This window comes from Amphiura filiformis, chromosome 9, assembly GCF_039555335.1.
Source record: "Amphiura filiformis chromosome 9, Afil_fr2py, whole genome shotgun sequence".
NCBI lineage: Eukaryota > Metazoa > Echinodermata > Ophiuroidea > Amphilepidida > Amphiuridae > Amphiura > Amphiura filiformis.
The window spans coordinates 39,146,865-39,160,480 of NC_092636.1; the positions used below are offsets into that span (position 1 = coordinate 39,146,865).

Sequence of the window (13,616 nt, forward strand, 5' to 3'; positions counted from 1 at the left end):
GACAAAAACTCAAAGGAACATTTTAAATCTGACAAGATTTTCTGTCCAAATCAGTTCTAAGAAACAGGGATTATGGCTTTTTGATTGTATCTGGTTTACACTACATCTCTTTATGCAATGATTGTTTACAAAAAAACATGCGGTCAATAAAGGAATATTGCCTCCTTGTGGATAATATAGATTGATGAAATAAAAAGGATAAACATGTTGACCGTTAGAAGGGCATTAAGTCAATGGCCTCATCAGTACATCACAGAGTCATGTCCACACACGGTCAGTGGACCTGAAGTCTGGAAATGTGAAGCAGGCTGATTGTTTCACCAGAAATTTTGTGTATATCTAATAGAAACACGACACCTGCAATTTATGGATTGCACACTTTCTATGAAATGGACTGTCTTCATACTTGCTTGAATGTAAAAAAGAATGTTAAAGATGCACAAACGTGCAAATAAAAGTTATTTAAAGACAGCCTAGTGATTGTTAGGTACATTTTTATTTTTGTCAAATCACATTGAATACAGTCTACTAAAATATAGTGTTAGTTTGATCTTTCAAGTTGACACAACTCCCATGTCTCAAAGCTTGCAAAGATTTGAAGTCCTATACAGAATGTGTTTTTCCCCTTCCTCCTCCCCCTCCCTAAACTCAAATGCAGTCAAAATAAGCTTAAGATTCTAACACCGTAAACATATATATATACATAATGAAATATTTTCACAAATTTAAAGTGTTTATTAAACAATTCGTACAATAAATCCTTTCAAAACATATAGGCTTATTTCCCGATATTTTTGTTTAAAAAAAAAATGTGTGGGGAAAAAAATTGGCCATTTGTCTGAAACAAATGTGCACTGCAAAACGAATGTGTGCGGCAGCTTTAAGACATATTTTTTGTTTTTACCTTACACTAAGTCACTTAAATCTTAAGATACTCCTTTCTACATGAATGTTGTTTATTTTATGATTATGATGAGCCCCCTCTCCTCCACAAACCCAACACTGTTTTCTTTGAGCAGTGTTTTTAGAAAACCACATCTTTAGGCAGTGGGGTTTGAAAATCAACATTGGGTTAATATGGGGAGTTAGAAATAAAAATAAGGACAGCAAGTTAATAATTCAGTGGTACGTCAGTGGTGGATTTGTATTTGGCTCTCGAGTTGCAACATGATTGATTATATGGTCAAGCGAAGGAAGGCCAGTTGACAAAAGTCAATGCATCACAAATGTACAACTTAGAAAACTAACGTCCATGTTGCTATGGCGGTAAAGATTTTATATGAAAATGCACTTTACTATGAAACAAGAATGTACAGATTGACATTTTCAGATGACTTTCTTATGGCGCAGATGTATATTGTGAAAGCATATGCCTCCAAATAAGTGTTTTGTGGAGAGTGTTTGCCTTTTGATTCTCTCGTCATAAAACCCACTGTAATATGCTTGAAGATAGAATTCTATGGTATATTAACACTACTTCAGTACATATACATTCAGTAGGCAATGCAAAGGTTGCCTAAACAGGGTTGTGAATAAGTTAGAAACTGATGCTTTAAAAAACATTCTATTTAATGGGATGCAGTTCTTTATTTTGATCTTAGTTCAGTAACTAAGTTAAGTAAATAACTAAATAGAAAATGAAGTAATTCAGTTTATTCTATTCTTATTAACTGATATTTGAAATAATATTTCTATGCTGCTTTACCATTGGGCTGTTCCAGTTGAATTCATACACCCCTATGATTGGAAGACATGACTTTAATCTTCTACATAAGGAGTGTGAATTTGAAATGTACACCCTCTGAGTGGGAGATTAATCTTGTCTTCTCCATATGGGGGTGTATGGACTTCAACTGGAATAACACATTGCAAAGAAACACCCCTTCTCCCTTTAATGTTTCTTTCTTTTCATGTTTCTAATAGCATACCCTGAAAACATCTCAGAAATACATAACATTACACATGCAAAACACTCATTAACCCTATCCGCCTAAGGGCTTTTTGGCGACTGGAAGGGAAAGAAGGAAGGAATAAAGAGAGCAAACAAAGAGAGAAGATGTTTGCTCTGGGTGGGATTTGAACCCGAGACCCCTCGCATGCCAAGCACTGGGTCGGCGACACTTTGCCACGGGTGTTGGGCTTCGCTGGTCAGTGAAACCGTGCCTATATTTCACTTAGGGCGATTGCGTCATCACACCACGCGGGATGCATGCACGAACAGCGCATATATCAAGTAGTATTTTGTAGTATACGGTCCTGTTAGAGTTAAGGTTTTCAAGTTTGTTTATTGTTTTTATTTTTCTTGATTTTGTGTATGCCTTGAAGTTTACTTGAAGCAACTAGAGATTTGATCAAAAATTATAATGTAATTTCTGATGACAAGAAGTTTCATCTTCATTTTGTCTGCCATACACCACCCAGGTGTAATGGATAGCTGCAGACAGTCTTAAGCTGAGAGGTCCTGCTAACACATTTACACTATAACATGATTGCAGACCTGGGTCTCTCTACATCAGATCTGATGTCAATTATCTGAATATAGCAGCTGAATAAATCCTTAAACTATGCTGCCACCTTCATCACATTTAAAAATTACTAAATTTTTCATTTCAATTCCTTTGTTTCTTAAACTTAATTATCTTTATTATAATAAAGTGTTACTTGTTTGTTGTTATTTGCAGGTGTGCTAGAAATCCGAGTAGAAACCGTCCAAGCTCTCCTTGATACAGCCTCAATGCTGCAACTCCCTGATGTACAGAAATCCTGCTCAGAGTTCCTCAAGAGGCAGCTTCATCCTGCTAACTGTCTAGGTAATTGCATAGGGAAAAAACAAAGTGATGAGAGAGTATGCAGTGTCCTAATAAAAGTATACTCAAGTAACCCTGGACCAGAATGAAGTGCATTATATGAATAGATAAAGAGCAGATATTACACTATCACCCAGACAGAATGAAATAAAATATTACTTTATTTTTAAAGTAATGTTGAAACTTGGAAAGCAATGACTTGTTGCAGTTAATTAATGTATTAAATATTTAAAGCAACAATAGCAGTTACTCATATTATTTAAACTTACAACACACCATGAACCCTGGCCATGAACACATTGTAAGTCCTCAAACTCAATCTACCGTAAATGTTTCGCCTAATGGCGCTATGGGGTCCCTTGACATAACTGGAATTTTAGAGACAAACTAATAGTGCCTTCCCATAAAAATTGCACGAGCAAATAAGGGCACATACCCTTAATTCTTGTTGGGATTTTTAGAGGAGGGAGCTCTTTATTTGTACATGAAATTTACCCCAAGGCAAAGGAGACAAGGTGCGCCATTAGGCAAACGTTTACGGTATGTTATGATGTACCTCTCTTTCACTTCCATTTCGCAACGGAGATTTAGGATTGAAATGCATCGTAAGACAAGAGATTTAGAACATGAAGCCATCTTGACCCTCTCCACAAAGTTGTTGACTGCCGCGGAGATGACAAGTTCAAAATTTTTCAAAAATACAAAAATTTCAGAATTGTTCATTTACATGACCATATTTGGAATCAGCATGAAAAATACATTAAAATGAATACAAACAATTAAGACTAGTATTGGTTCACAAGTTCTTGAGATAGCTCTTGATATTTTGAGAAAATATCTCAAAACTTTTGATGTTGATGCCTATGTCCAGTCTGCAAATTGTTAAAGTTACAATGGATAGAGTAGTTGTAACTTGAGAATTTAGATACTGGAGATAGGATAAGGAAATCTTGGAGAAATCTGTCACTGATCTAGAAATGATTTTTGTGTATATTATATTTAATCATACCAATTATGTTTGATACTATCAGAGATAAAAAGACTAAATCGCATCTGACGTCACTGTCAATCACATTCCCTACGATCCTTGATTGGTTCATACAATGTAAAAGGAAGGCTGATTTATCTGGTGCCGATCGTAGAAAAGGAATAGCAGAAAATGACGAAAAATTACGTACTTTTACAAGGCAAAAAGCAGCTTTTCTAGGCATTGTTGACATGGTGCCTTCGGGAAAGAAAGTTTCCTACTATAAAGACCTAACTTTTGAGATGGTTTGTATGTTTGAAGGTGCAAAATTAACAATAAGGTGCCCAGTTATACCGCCGCGTTCAGCAAGTCATCATCATGACACTTGTAAACAAACCCTGTTCGAGTTTGATTGACAGATGACGTCAGACGCGATTTAGTCTTTTTATCTCTGTCTTTCATTATATTGTCTTGCTATTATTCAGTTGTAACCTGTCTACATGCCAATATGGCTACCCTTTTATCTATCTGTTTCTTGACTTGGTGGTTAATTACATACCATAGAACCCAGTGGACTGACATCTGAGACCAGGCATGTTTGTGTTCATTTGACACAAACTGCAATGCTAAGTTTCCATAATTTACACTTAAGATTCCAAATTCAAAATATAAGATTCCAAATCACTTTTATGTATTAAAGCAATGAAGCAAGTATAAGCAGTTGATGACATAGCACTGAGAGGGTTGCAGACAATAGGTTTGTGACTGACTCTCTGCAGCAGGTGTACTAGGCAAAACAAATGTGCGTGGATCATGCCACAGCCATTAACACACTGTATTGCGCTTTTCCAGTTGAAATACTTACACCCCCTGTGAAAGACATGATCTTCCACACAGGGGGTATGAATTTCAAATGGGGTTACCTAAATGAGTGACTCAATTTGAAATCTGCACCCCTTTGTGTGAGTGATTAAGGTCATGTCTTCCATAGAGGATGTATGGAATTCAACTGGAATAGCCTACTGCATGAGACTTGTATGCAAGTGAAGAACAGGTGATTTTATCTCGTTCCTGGAGGGCTGAGGATGTGTTTAACAAATTAGTTGAGTATTAGATAGATTGGATACATTGGCAAACATCTGTTACGTTTTGTTTTTATCAGAAGTTGGTGGCATTTAAAGGCAATATCATTGAGTCCTGTGAAGACGTGGGGAAAATATTTGAAATTTGTAGGGATGCCTTAAAAGTGAAGGATAAAGTCTGTAATTTCGTATTAAGTACTTTTGATAAATGAGCGAAAAGGTGACGAAAACAGCAGTACTGAGAAAATGTGACGCTCCATTCAATTGTGTGTTGATGTAAGTGTACAGTGTGACAGCAGCCTCAAACATGAGGCTCAGAAAATCCAATCATCCATTCGTGCAGAGATTCTCCTAAACTGATTTGTGTGAATCTAAAGAGATTCTCTCAGATTTTGTGAGCCTACATCTTAAGTAAATGGGGGAGAATCTGAAGATTCTTGTAAAGTGCTATTGCCAGAATCTAAGTGGATTCTAGCAATGTGAAATGAAGTTCTACCCCTGAACATGCCATGCATAATTCAATAAATCAGGTGATGGGTATGAACAGTTGGGGAATTGAACTAGAGACCTGTCCTCTGTCACTTAGAACTTGGAACTTATATATAGAACCAACATTTCAACTTTTATAACATTCCGGTTGAGTTAATTTGATAGGGTCTGATGAGGGCTGGCCTATGCATCAGCTTATGCCGTCTACTGCTTATTCATGCTTGACTGGTTTGAAGTTTGTTATAGCTCTTCTAGGGCTATCTTAAAGGAGTATTTCATGATCCTAGCCTCCGCTTTTTATGACATTTTTTAGTAGATATCCACGAAAAAAGCTTATTCCCAAAATTTCAGTTGATTCTGATTTTGCGTTTTATATGTGTATTTCACTGCCTCATAGACAATGTGTTTTAATTTCGTTGAGGTATACCAGAACGAAATTCAAATTTCACAATAGTTTTGCTAAATGAATTAATCTGCAAGAATTTTTTTGTACATAAGCATTATGTAGCCAGAGGTTTCCAGTGGTATAAAAATCTCAACTTTTTTTTGAAAAGTGGGGGGATGATGCTGTGGATCAGTAAATGCCCTTTTGTTAATACTGACAAAGTATGTAAGAACAACTCTGCATGTTATAAAACTGTGAAAAATGTTTTTGATAATATATTAAAAATATTAAAATATCAATATTAAAAAGTTCCTGATTTTGCAAATCACTGTTTTTAAATGTTTCTGAAGTTGATGTATACAAATGTGTAAGTATCACCACAATTTTACCTTTTATTTATTTATATTTGTTCTTATCTTTTTCCTCTTACTTTTATTACATTCAGGAATAAGAAACTTTGCCGATGCTCACACATGTACAGACTTAGTAGAAGCATCTGGTAAATTTGCCGAAAGACATTTTACAGAAGTAGCAAATGAAGATGAATTTCTACTTCTACCGAAACCTCAACTTGCTGAACTCCTGAGTTGCGAAGATCTCAACGTAAACAGCGAGGAAGAAGTGTATAACGCCATCATGAGATGGGTGTACCATGACAAGGACAATCGTAAAAATGCGATTGCTGAACTACTACAGCAAATACGTATGCCGTTGTTGTCACCAAGATTTTTAGTAGATATTGTTGAGGCTGAGGAACTTATCAAACAAGACATTAAGTGTCGTGATTTATTGGACGAAGCTAAGAATTACCACATGCTGCCTGATAGAAGGACTAGAATGAGACAGTCTAGAATCAAACCTAGGAGATCAACTGTAGGTAGGTATAGGTACCGATTCAACCTAATAAGTGCCTTTCGGGGCTTGTAAGTCATCTGAATGGTGCCTGATAGAAGGACTAGAATGAGACAGTCTAGAATCAAACCTAGGAGATCAACTGTAGGTAGGTATCAGTGTGTTAGCTATCCATCTGTCCACTTGTCATTTTGGATGGGCAGTGTGCTCCTGGGACAAGCAAAATATATGACATATGCTGAATTCTAAAATTAATGCTTGAATAAGTTTTGTGAACTCAAATAAGACCACACTAATATATTATGGCTATAGCAATATAGCTATATGAACTGACTGAACCTCCAGAAGGTGCAAAGGTCTGGTTTGTATTTTCAAAATCTAGCTTAGACCCTGGTAGGTATAGGTACCTATTCAACCTAATAAGTGCCTTTAGGGGCTTGTAAGTCATCGGAAGGGTGTGCTTAATTGATAATAATAATAAATAAGCACATTTGCAGTGCACCGGTATCCATCTTAAAGAAGACGCTTATGAGGCAATAACACATAAGAGCATATACATTATACATGCATATAAAACAAAAATATAGCATACATGTTTCATAAAGGCTTAGATAGCAAGAACTAATCGGAGCAAATGTTAGAGTATATTAATTGTGAATAATGTCCAGATGCGCATTCTGCATACTACACGCAGTGCTTTTGGACGCAGTCATTTTTCTTGCGGGTTAATGCAATTATATTTGCTCACATTTTCCAACATTTTTAGTGACAATGTTGTTGTATATAAACATGGCATCACATTTCGTGTGTATGAAACAGCTTAATAAATACGTATCACTTGTTGCTTGAGAAATTGCACAAAATATTGCACTTGTACTGAGATGCTGATGCGTCTAATACACCACCTGCAGGGCTTGTGCATTAGATGCATCAACATCTCAGTATGTGTGCATTATTTTGTAGAATTTCACTCCCAATAACCTATAAACATATGAAAAACATAAATTGTAAGTTAATGAAAAACAGTAAACTAAACTTCTTTAAAGCAAAGTCATATAAAATTCAAACAGATTTTCAAAGCCCAGTTCTAATCATGTGTGTCTTGAGAGCTGTTTTACCATATTTTGATTGTCAAACTGGGCATTTTTCCACACAAAGCAATTGAATAAATCTTTTTAACATGATCATGTCAAAATAAACAAAATACATCAATCTACTATGCACCAGACTTGGTAACATGGACATCATTGGACAACATCTGTACAAACATGGTAGAAAAGCAGTTTCAGCAAACCACAGTTTTACAGTGTGTACTTATAGTGCCCTCATGCGGTAATGTTTAGAAGACGTTAGAAGACTGCATACATAACCCACTGCATATAGTTATGCTAGTACAAGACTGACTTGACTATAAAGTGTCTGCTTTAAGTGATGTGATCAAACAAAATGAGTCGGATGTCAGAAATATTGATATTGATATATAGCCAATTATAGTATTCAACATCCTTTGTATTTTATTGTTCCGAAGAACATTGAAATGACCATATCTCTGGAACCATCAGTCCAATTCTGATTGGGTTTTCAGAAACATAAAGCTCTGAAAATGACTCATGTAATGAAATTAAAAACAGAATTTTGATTTTGCTTAACATCAGACTCATTTTGCTTGATTGCATCACATATGTGATATGAACTTTAGAACCAAGTATGCTAGACCTTTGGTGTTTTCAGTAAATGATAGCCTATTGTATATATAATGTAATGATTACTGTAACTCAATGTTCAAAAATACCTCCTTTGGCCCCATGGACCAGATCGTGTCACATATGTTCATATGGGGTACACTCTCAATATTTCATGTGCAAGTGTGTTAATCCACACCAGAGTGTGTTCAGTTATACAGATGTTTAAATGGGCACAATACCTGATGATTTCAACAACTCTGGTTTGATCAAAACTTGTGTAGGAATGTTCTATCTTTGTATTACATTGTGGCATGTTTACAATGATATTTTGATCTCAGAATAGACACATTGAAACCTTTACTCATATTTTCATGTAGCATGCAGCAGAATATTTTACAATAGTATTGTACCGATTCAGTTTCAATTTGCACTCCTAGATGCCTGTAAGGTAGAGCTTGATATAAAGTCAAGTGCTATTAAAGAAATAGACAGACAAAACAAAAATAAAGAGAAAGTAAAATTGATTTCTCTGTATCATATCATAGAATCAGACTTCCAAGAGTGAAAGAATATGTTTATTAAGAGAGAAATATGGAATATGATGCAGTGGCATGCATAGTGTAGATATAAACCTGCAGGCGTCAGCTTGCTTCGAGGGTTTTAGCGTAAGAATCACAAGAAAAATAAGATTCAGGTTAAGTATTTGGCTTACACTCAAATAACACCCCTGGATGTGTTCTTTGTGTTCAACAAATGGCAACGGTAAATAACATGGAGAGGGATCTTATTGGGATACTCTTTACACCTGGTGTTTTTCTAATCAAAGTTTTGAGATTGAAGACACAGCCCTTTGCAATAGTGTATAGAATGAAAAAGAGCTTTGAGGATGTGAGTTTCCACGTAACGGGGTGTTGCACCGGTAACTGGTTCGTGAAATGTTGGATCTGCTAAGCTTTTGTCATCATTGACATCTGTGGGGAAAAATTTACGCTAGAAATAGGTTAATAATAGTGCAGAAATCTGGAACAAGATTTACCAGCTCTAACATGCAAACTGTAATGTTTAGTTTGACAATAACAATGACCTAGTCCAACAGGCAGGTGTTGACATTCCCCCTTCCCATCCCACATGTAATCAGTGTTGCCAAACTTGTAATTTAGTAGCCCAATTGGGTGATTTGGAACTCTTGTCCCATGACCTGATAACAGGCAGTTGATATTCATTCCCCTTTCCCATCCCACATCTAATCAGTGTTGCCAGACCTGTGATGAAGTAGCCCAATTGGGAGATTTTGTTCTCTTGTTTGTGTGCGACTTTGGCCGCATTCAATAGCGTGACTTCCGATGCACTCATGTCCTGCCATGCAGTTATGCCATCATTTCACACTTAGTGTTGTACATAAGCATAACAAATAACAAACACATTCAAACGGTCAAGTTGGACACAATTACGCTGACTCATACAACCAGATTCTGGTGGCAAATCTGACACAAAATTGACCCGTAAGTTTCTCAGTCGTCAGCCCAGAATGATTACGACTTGTAGTTGTCAATATCCTTTTCATATGGTCTTGTTATAAGTCACAAGTTACAAAATATGAAAGAAGACCAGACTTCAAGAACCTCATAAACATGGGAAGAATAACTTTGCACTGTACCAAAACTGTTCAGTTGTATTGGACTTGCTGTAACAAACATACTTGCAATGTCCAATCTTTTTTCATTTTGAGACACTGAATTAAGAGAGCATTAAACTAATAAAGTTGGTTAGCTTAGAGTGGAGTTGTGTTGTTTCAAAGCAGCAGGACCGTGTCAAGCCGTTGATGTTTGTCTTGGGTTATGTGACGGCAATATGGACAGTAAGAGTCAGGTATAGAGTGTCTTAAATAAAAACCTAATACTGATCAGCATTGGGCTATTCCAATTGAAATTCATACACCCCCTATGGAAGGTATCACCTTAATCTTTTACACAAGGAGTAAGAATTTCAAATGGGGTTACCTGAATGGGTGACTCCATTTGAAATCTATCCCCCATGTGTGGGAGATTAAGGTCATGTCTTCCATAGGGGGTGTATGGATTTTAACTGAATAGCCCATTTTGTATTTGTTTTCAGGAAAAGATAAGAGATTATTTGGTTCTCTCTGTTAGATAAATTGTAATGTTGAAGCTATTGACTCTCTTCACATGGGTGTCGACTGCAGACGACATGTTTTAAAAAAATGTAAAAATTAAAAAATTCAGACATGTAAATTTTCATGACCATATTTGGAATCCGCATGAAAATTGCATTAAAATGAGTACAAACAAGCCTAGTATTGGTTCAGTAGTTATAGCTCTTGATATTTTGAGAAAATATTTCAAAACTTTTTCCGTTGATGAAGCGCATGGCTAGCATGCGGAGCATTAATAATAAAAAGTTATTAGACTGCATGGACAGTAACAGTCTAGTACATAGTCTTAAATTAAAACAAAATGCTGATGAGCCTTTCGTGTTTGTTTTATTAGGAAACGGTACGAGATGGATTCTATCTGTTAGATTAATTGTAATGTTGAAGTTTTTAATATAAATTCATTGGGCTAGAGTGTCTGAAAAAACAAATACTGATGATTACATCTTGTTTGTCTTGAGGACAAGGTAAAGACAACAAACTCTGCCAGATTAATTGCAATTTTGAAATCTTTAATAGAAATTTGTAATTGTAATCTATGGTTGCGGTGATTGAACGGCAAATTTGGATTACCGCAAGTCAATTCTGACAGTGTTTTGAATTAATTTTAAGACCTTGGAGTGGTCAAGGTACTTTTGATTGGTCAATTTTTGCTTTCAATTTTGTCTAAATAGGAAAATGCTTTGTGTATAACTTCCAGTTTATACACAATGGTTCTGCTTAAAGGCGAGTGGGATGGCAAGTGCTATATTTTTCCAGTTTTAGCCATTCAACAAAACAATTGCAGTGTACTTCTTAATGTTAGTACATTGATCCATAGGAAATCAGTCAAGAAAACCAATAAATTGTATTTGAATTGCCACAGGTCTTGCATTTCTTGAGTTAAGGTGGTACTACACCCCTTGATAAATTTGTGACTATTTTTGCATTTTTCTTAAAAACTAATTATAATAAAACACAGGTAACAAAAGTTATATATATTATAGGGGCAAGGAATCCAGTTACTACACTGGAATTTCAGTGACTCACAACAAGTAGTTATTGATTTATTGATCAAATATTGGTTTCCCTCATTTTTGACTGTAACTCCACAACTGTGCAAAAATGCAAAAATAGACACAAAATTGGCCAGGGGTGTAGTACCACCTTAAGGCCAACTATATAACAAAATGAAAGTTTTGGGTGTTTTCCCCCTCCCAAGAAGAATCATGCACATGTTGCATAAATGGCATGTTTTCTAAAAATGGCACGTATCTGCTTTATTTGTCTCAATATTTGAGTACAAGCACCATTAGGTCATGCACTCATCCAACATGCCTTAAAGAGATGTTTCATAAGTAAGTGTAAACTAGATGTACATTTCCACCAGTCTTTAAACTACAAGTAGTCTTTATGGGGATCTAGGGAGGATTTTACAAATAGTTGCCTCCAACTCACTCTAAAAAGGGATTTTTTGTTTTTGTTTTTTCTTTCTTTTCCCCCCAAACAAATGTTTTTGAACTGCGCAAATATTTTGACTGAAGACATCCAATGATCAAGATGTATTAGGATTTTGATGAAACATGTTGTAGAACATTGTCTGTCTTGCACCTGTGTTTATAAGATGTTGGGAAGAACATGATCGTTAATTGTTGGTTCTGTCAATATATGTCTAGATAATTCATGGGGGAAAATACAAGTTGACAGTATCATGCTGTCAGAAGTATGTGTTGGGGTTTTCCATTTTCATTATACATGATGTGAACTGATCAACTTGGGCCAAAAGCAGAAATTGTTTGATCAAGTTACAGATAAAAAAGATTTGTGTCATAAAATCTTGTCACTGGTAACTTTGCAACCAAGTATGCTAAAAAAAAGTGCAGAATATAAACCCGCAAGCCTTGGCACACTTTACAGGATTTTGCTGACCAATGTGGCCATATAAACCATTTGGCAACATTCAGAGCCTTGCAGCTAAAAGGGGCACACCCTAATCACACCACAATAAACCATCGCAACCAGGATCAGGGATGCTACGGATGTAAAGACTTCTGCCTTAGTATTGGTTAGATTGATAAATCTGCCCCTTGGCATCAGTAGATCATAATCATAAATCATTTGTCATGTGTAAATGACTTTCTGCGTGTTTCTACTGGGGAATGGTTGGCGGGTAATGTGGTTTAGTTTAGAGTGTTACCGGTTAATGTGCCCAGTGGAAACAGATCGGTTCAGAGTGATGCGGTGTGGACACCCGGCAACCGTGATCCACCTCATGAGGTAGACCATGTGGTGTGACACCCGGTATTGCTGCCAGTGGAAACACAACGGTTAACGGTTGCTGGGTGTTGAACTTCTTTTATGTACATTTTATACATCACATCGTGACCTTAAAAGCAGCTTGAGGGTCAGGAAAATATTTTCAGTACTTCCAATACACACCACAACCCTTAATTTAAGCATCAGTAGAAACGTGCTGGTTGTTGCCTGAATCGGATTGTGGGTTACCAGGTAATACCGGGCAAAAATACAGAGTGCTCAGTGTAAACACGCAGTTTGCGACACAAAAGAGAAACTGTCCTGTATCTTTTGCAGTTTTGTTTCCTTTCCTAGAAATTTCAGTAATCATTTTGCTGCATGAACTATCAATCCAATTTCAATTTCACCATATTGTAATGGTCGCAGACGCCTTCGCTCCACAACATCAACAACACTATTCATTGAACAAAGAACTCAACATTCACGGACAGGTCTTTCTCCTGCTATGGACCCCGCATCTGGAACAAACTGCCCAAACACATCATAAATGCAGAATCCATTGTCATTTTTAAGAAACTGGTTAAACATCACCTGTTTGGAATTGCGTATAAGCATTAACTTTCTTTGTAATTGTGTATATTTTGAATTGATATTATGTACAGGGTGTCCCAAAAAAAAGAGGCCCCACATTGCGCCCTCTTTTTCTCCTATTTCTGAAAAGTTGATCAAATATATTTTGGTATGTAAAGAAACCTACAATCGTTAGCTTTAATAAACCAAAACAATTATTTCAATCGGCTCATAACTTTCGCAGATATATCCTTTTAAAGAAATGTATCCGTTTTTCACTCTGTCCACGGAGGAGGTTTGGCTACTTCAAAGATTGAAAAGTGCATATACCATGCATGAATATAAAACATTCCTCGATGATAACTTTATAAAAT

At 36.1% G+C, this 13,616-nt stretch overlaps 1 protein-coding gene across 1 annotated transcript in view; it reads left to right on the forward strand.

Moving 5' to 3' along the window:
• Positions 1–13,616, forward strand: part of LOC140160968 (kelch-like protein 18) — a 116,612-nt gene that overhangs the window by 68,957 nt on the left and 34,039 nt on the right. Inside the window, exons 4-5 of the mRNA XM_072184323.1 lie at positions 2,682–2,810; positions 6,176–6,607. Coding sequence (XP_072040424.1) covers positions 2,682–2,810; positions 6,176–6,607 — 561 coding nt within the window. The remainder of the gene's footprint in view (positions 1–2,681; positions 2,811–6,175; positions 6,608–13,616) is intronic.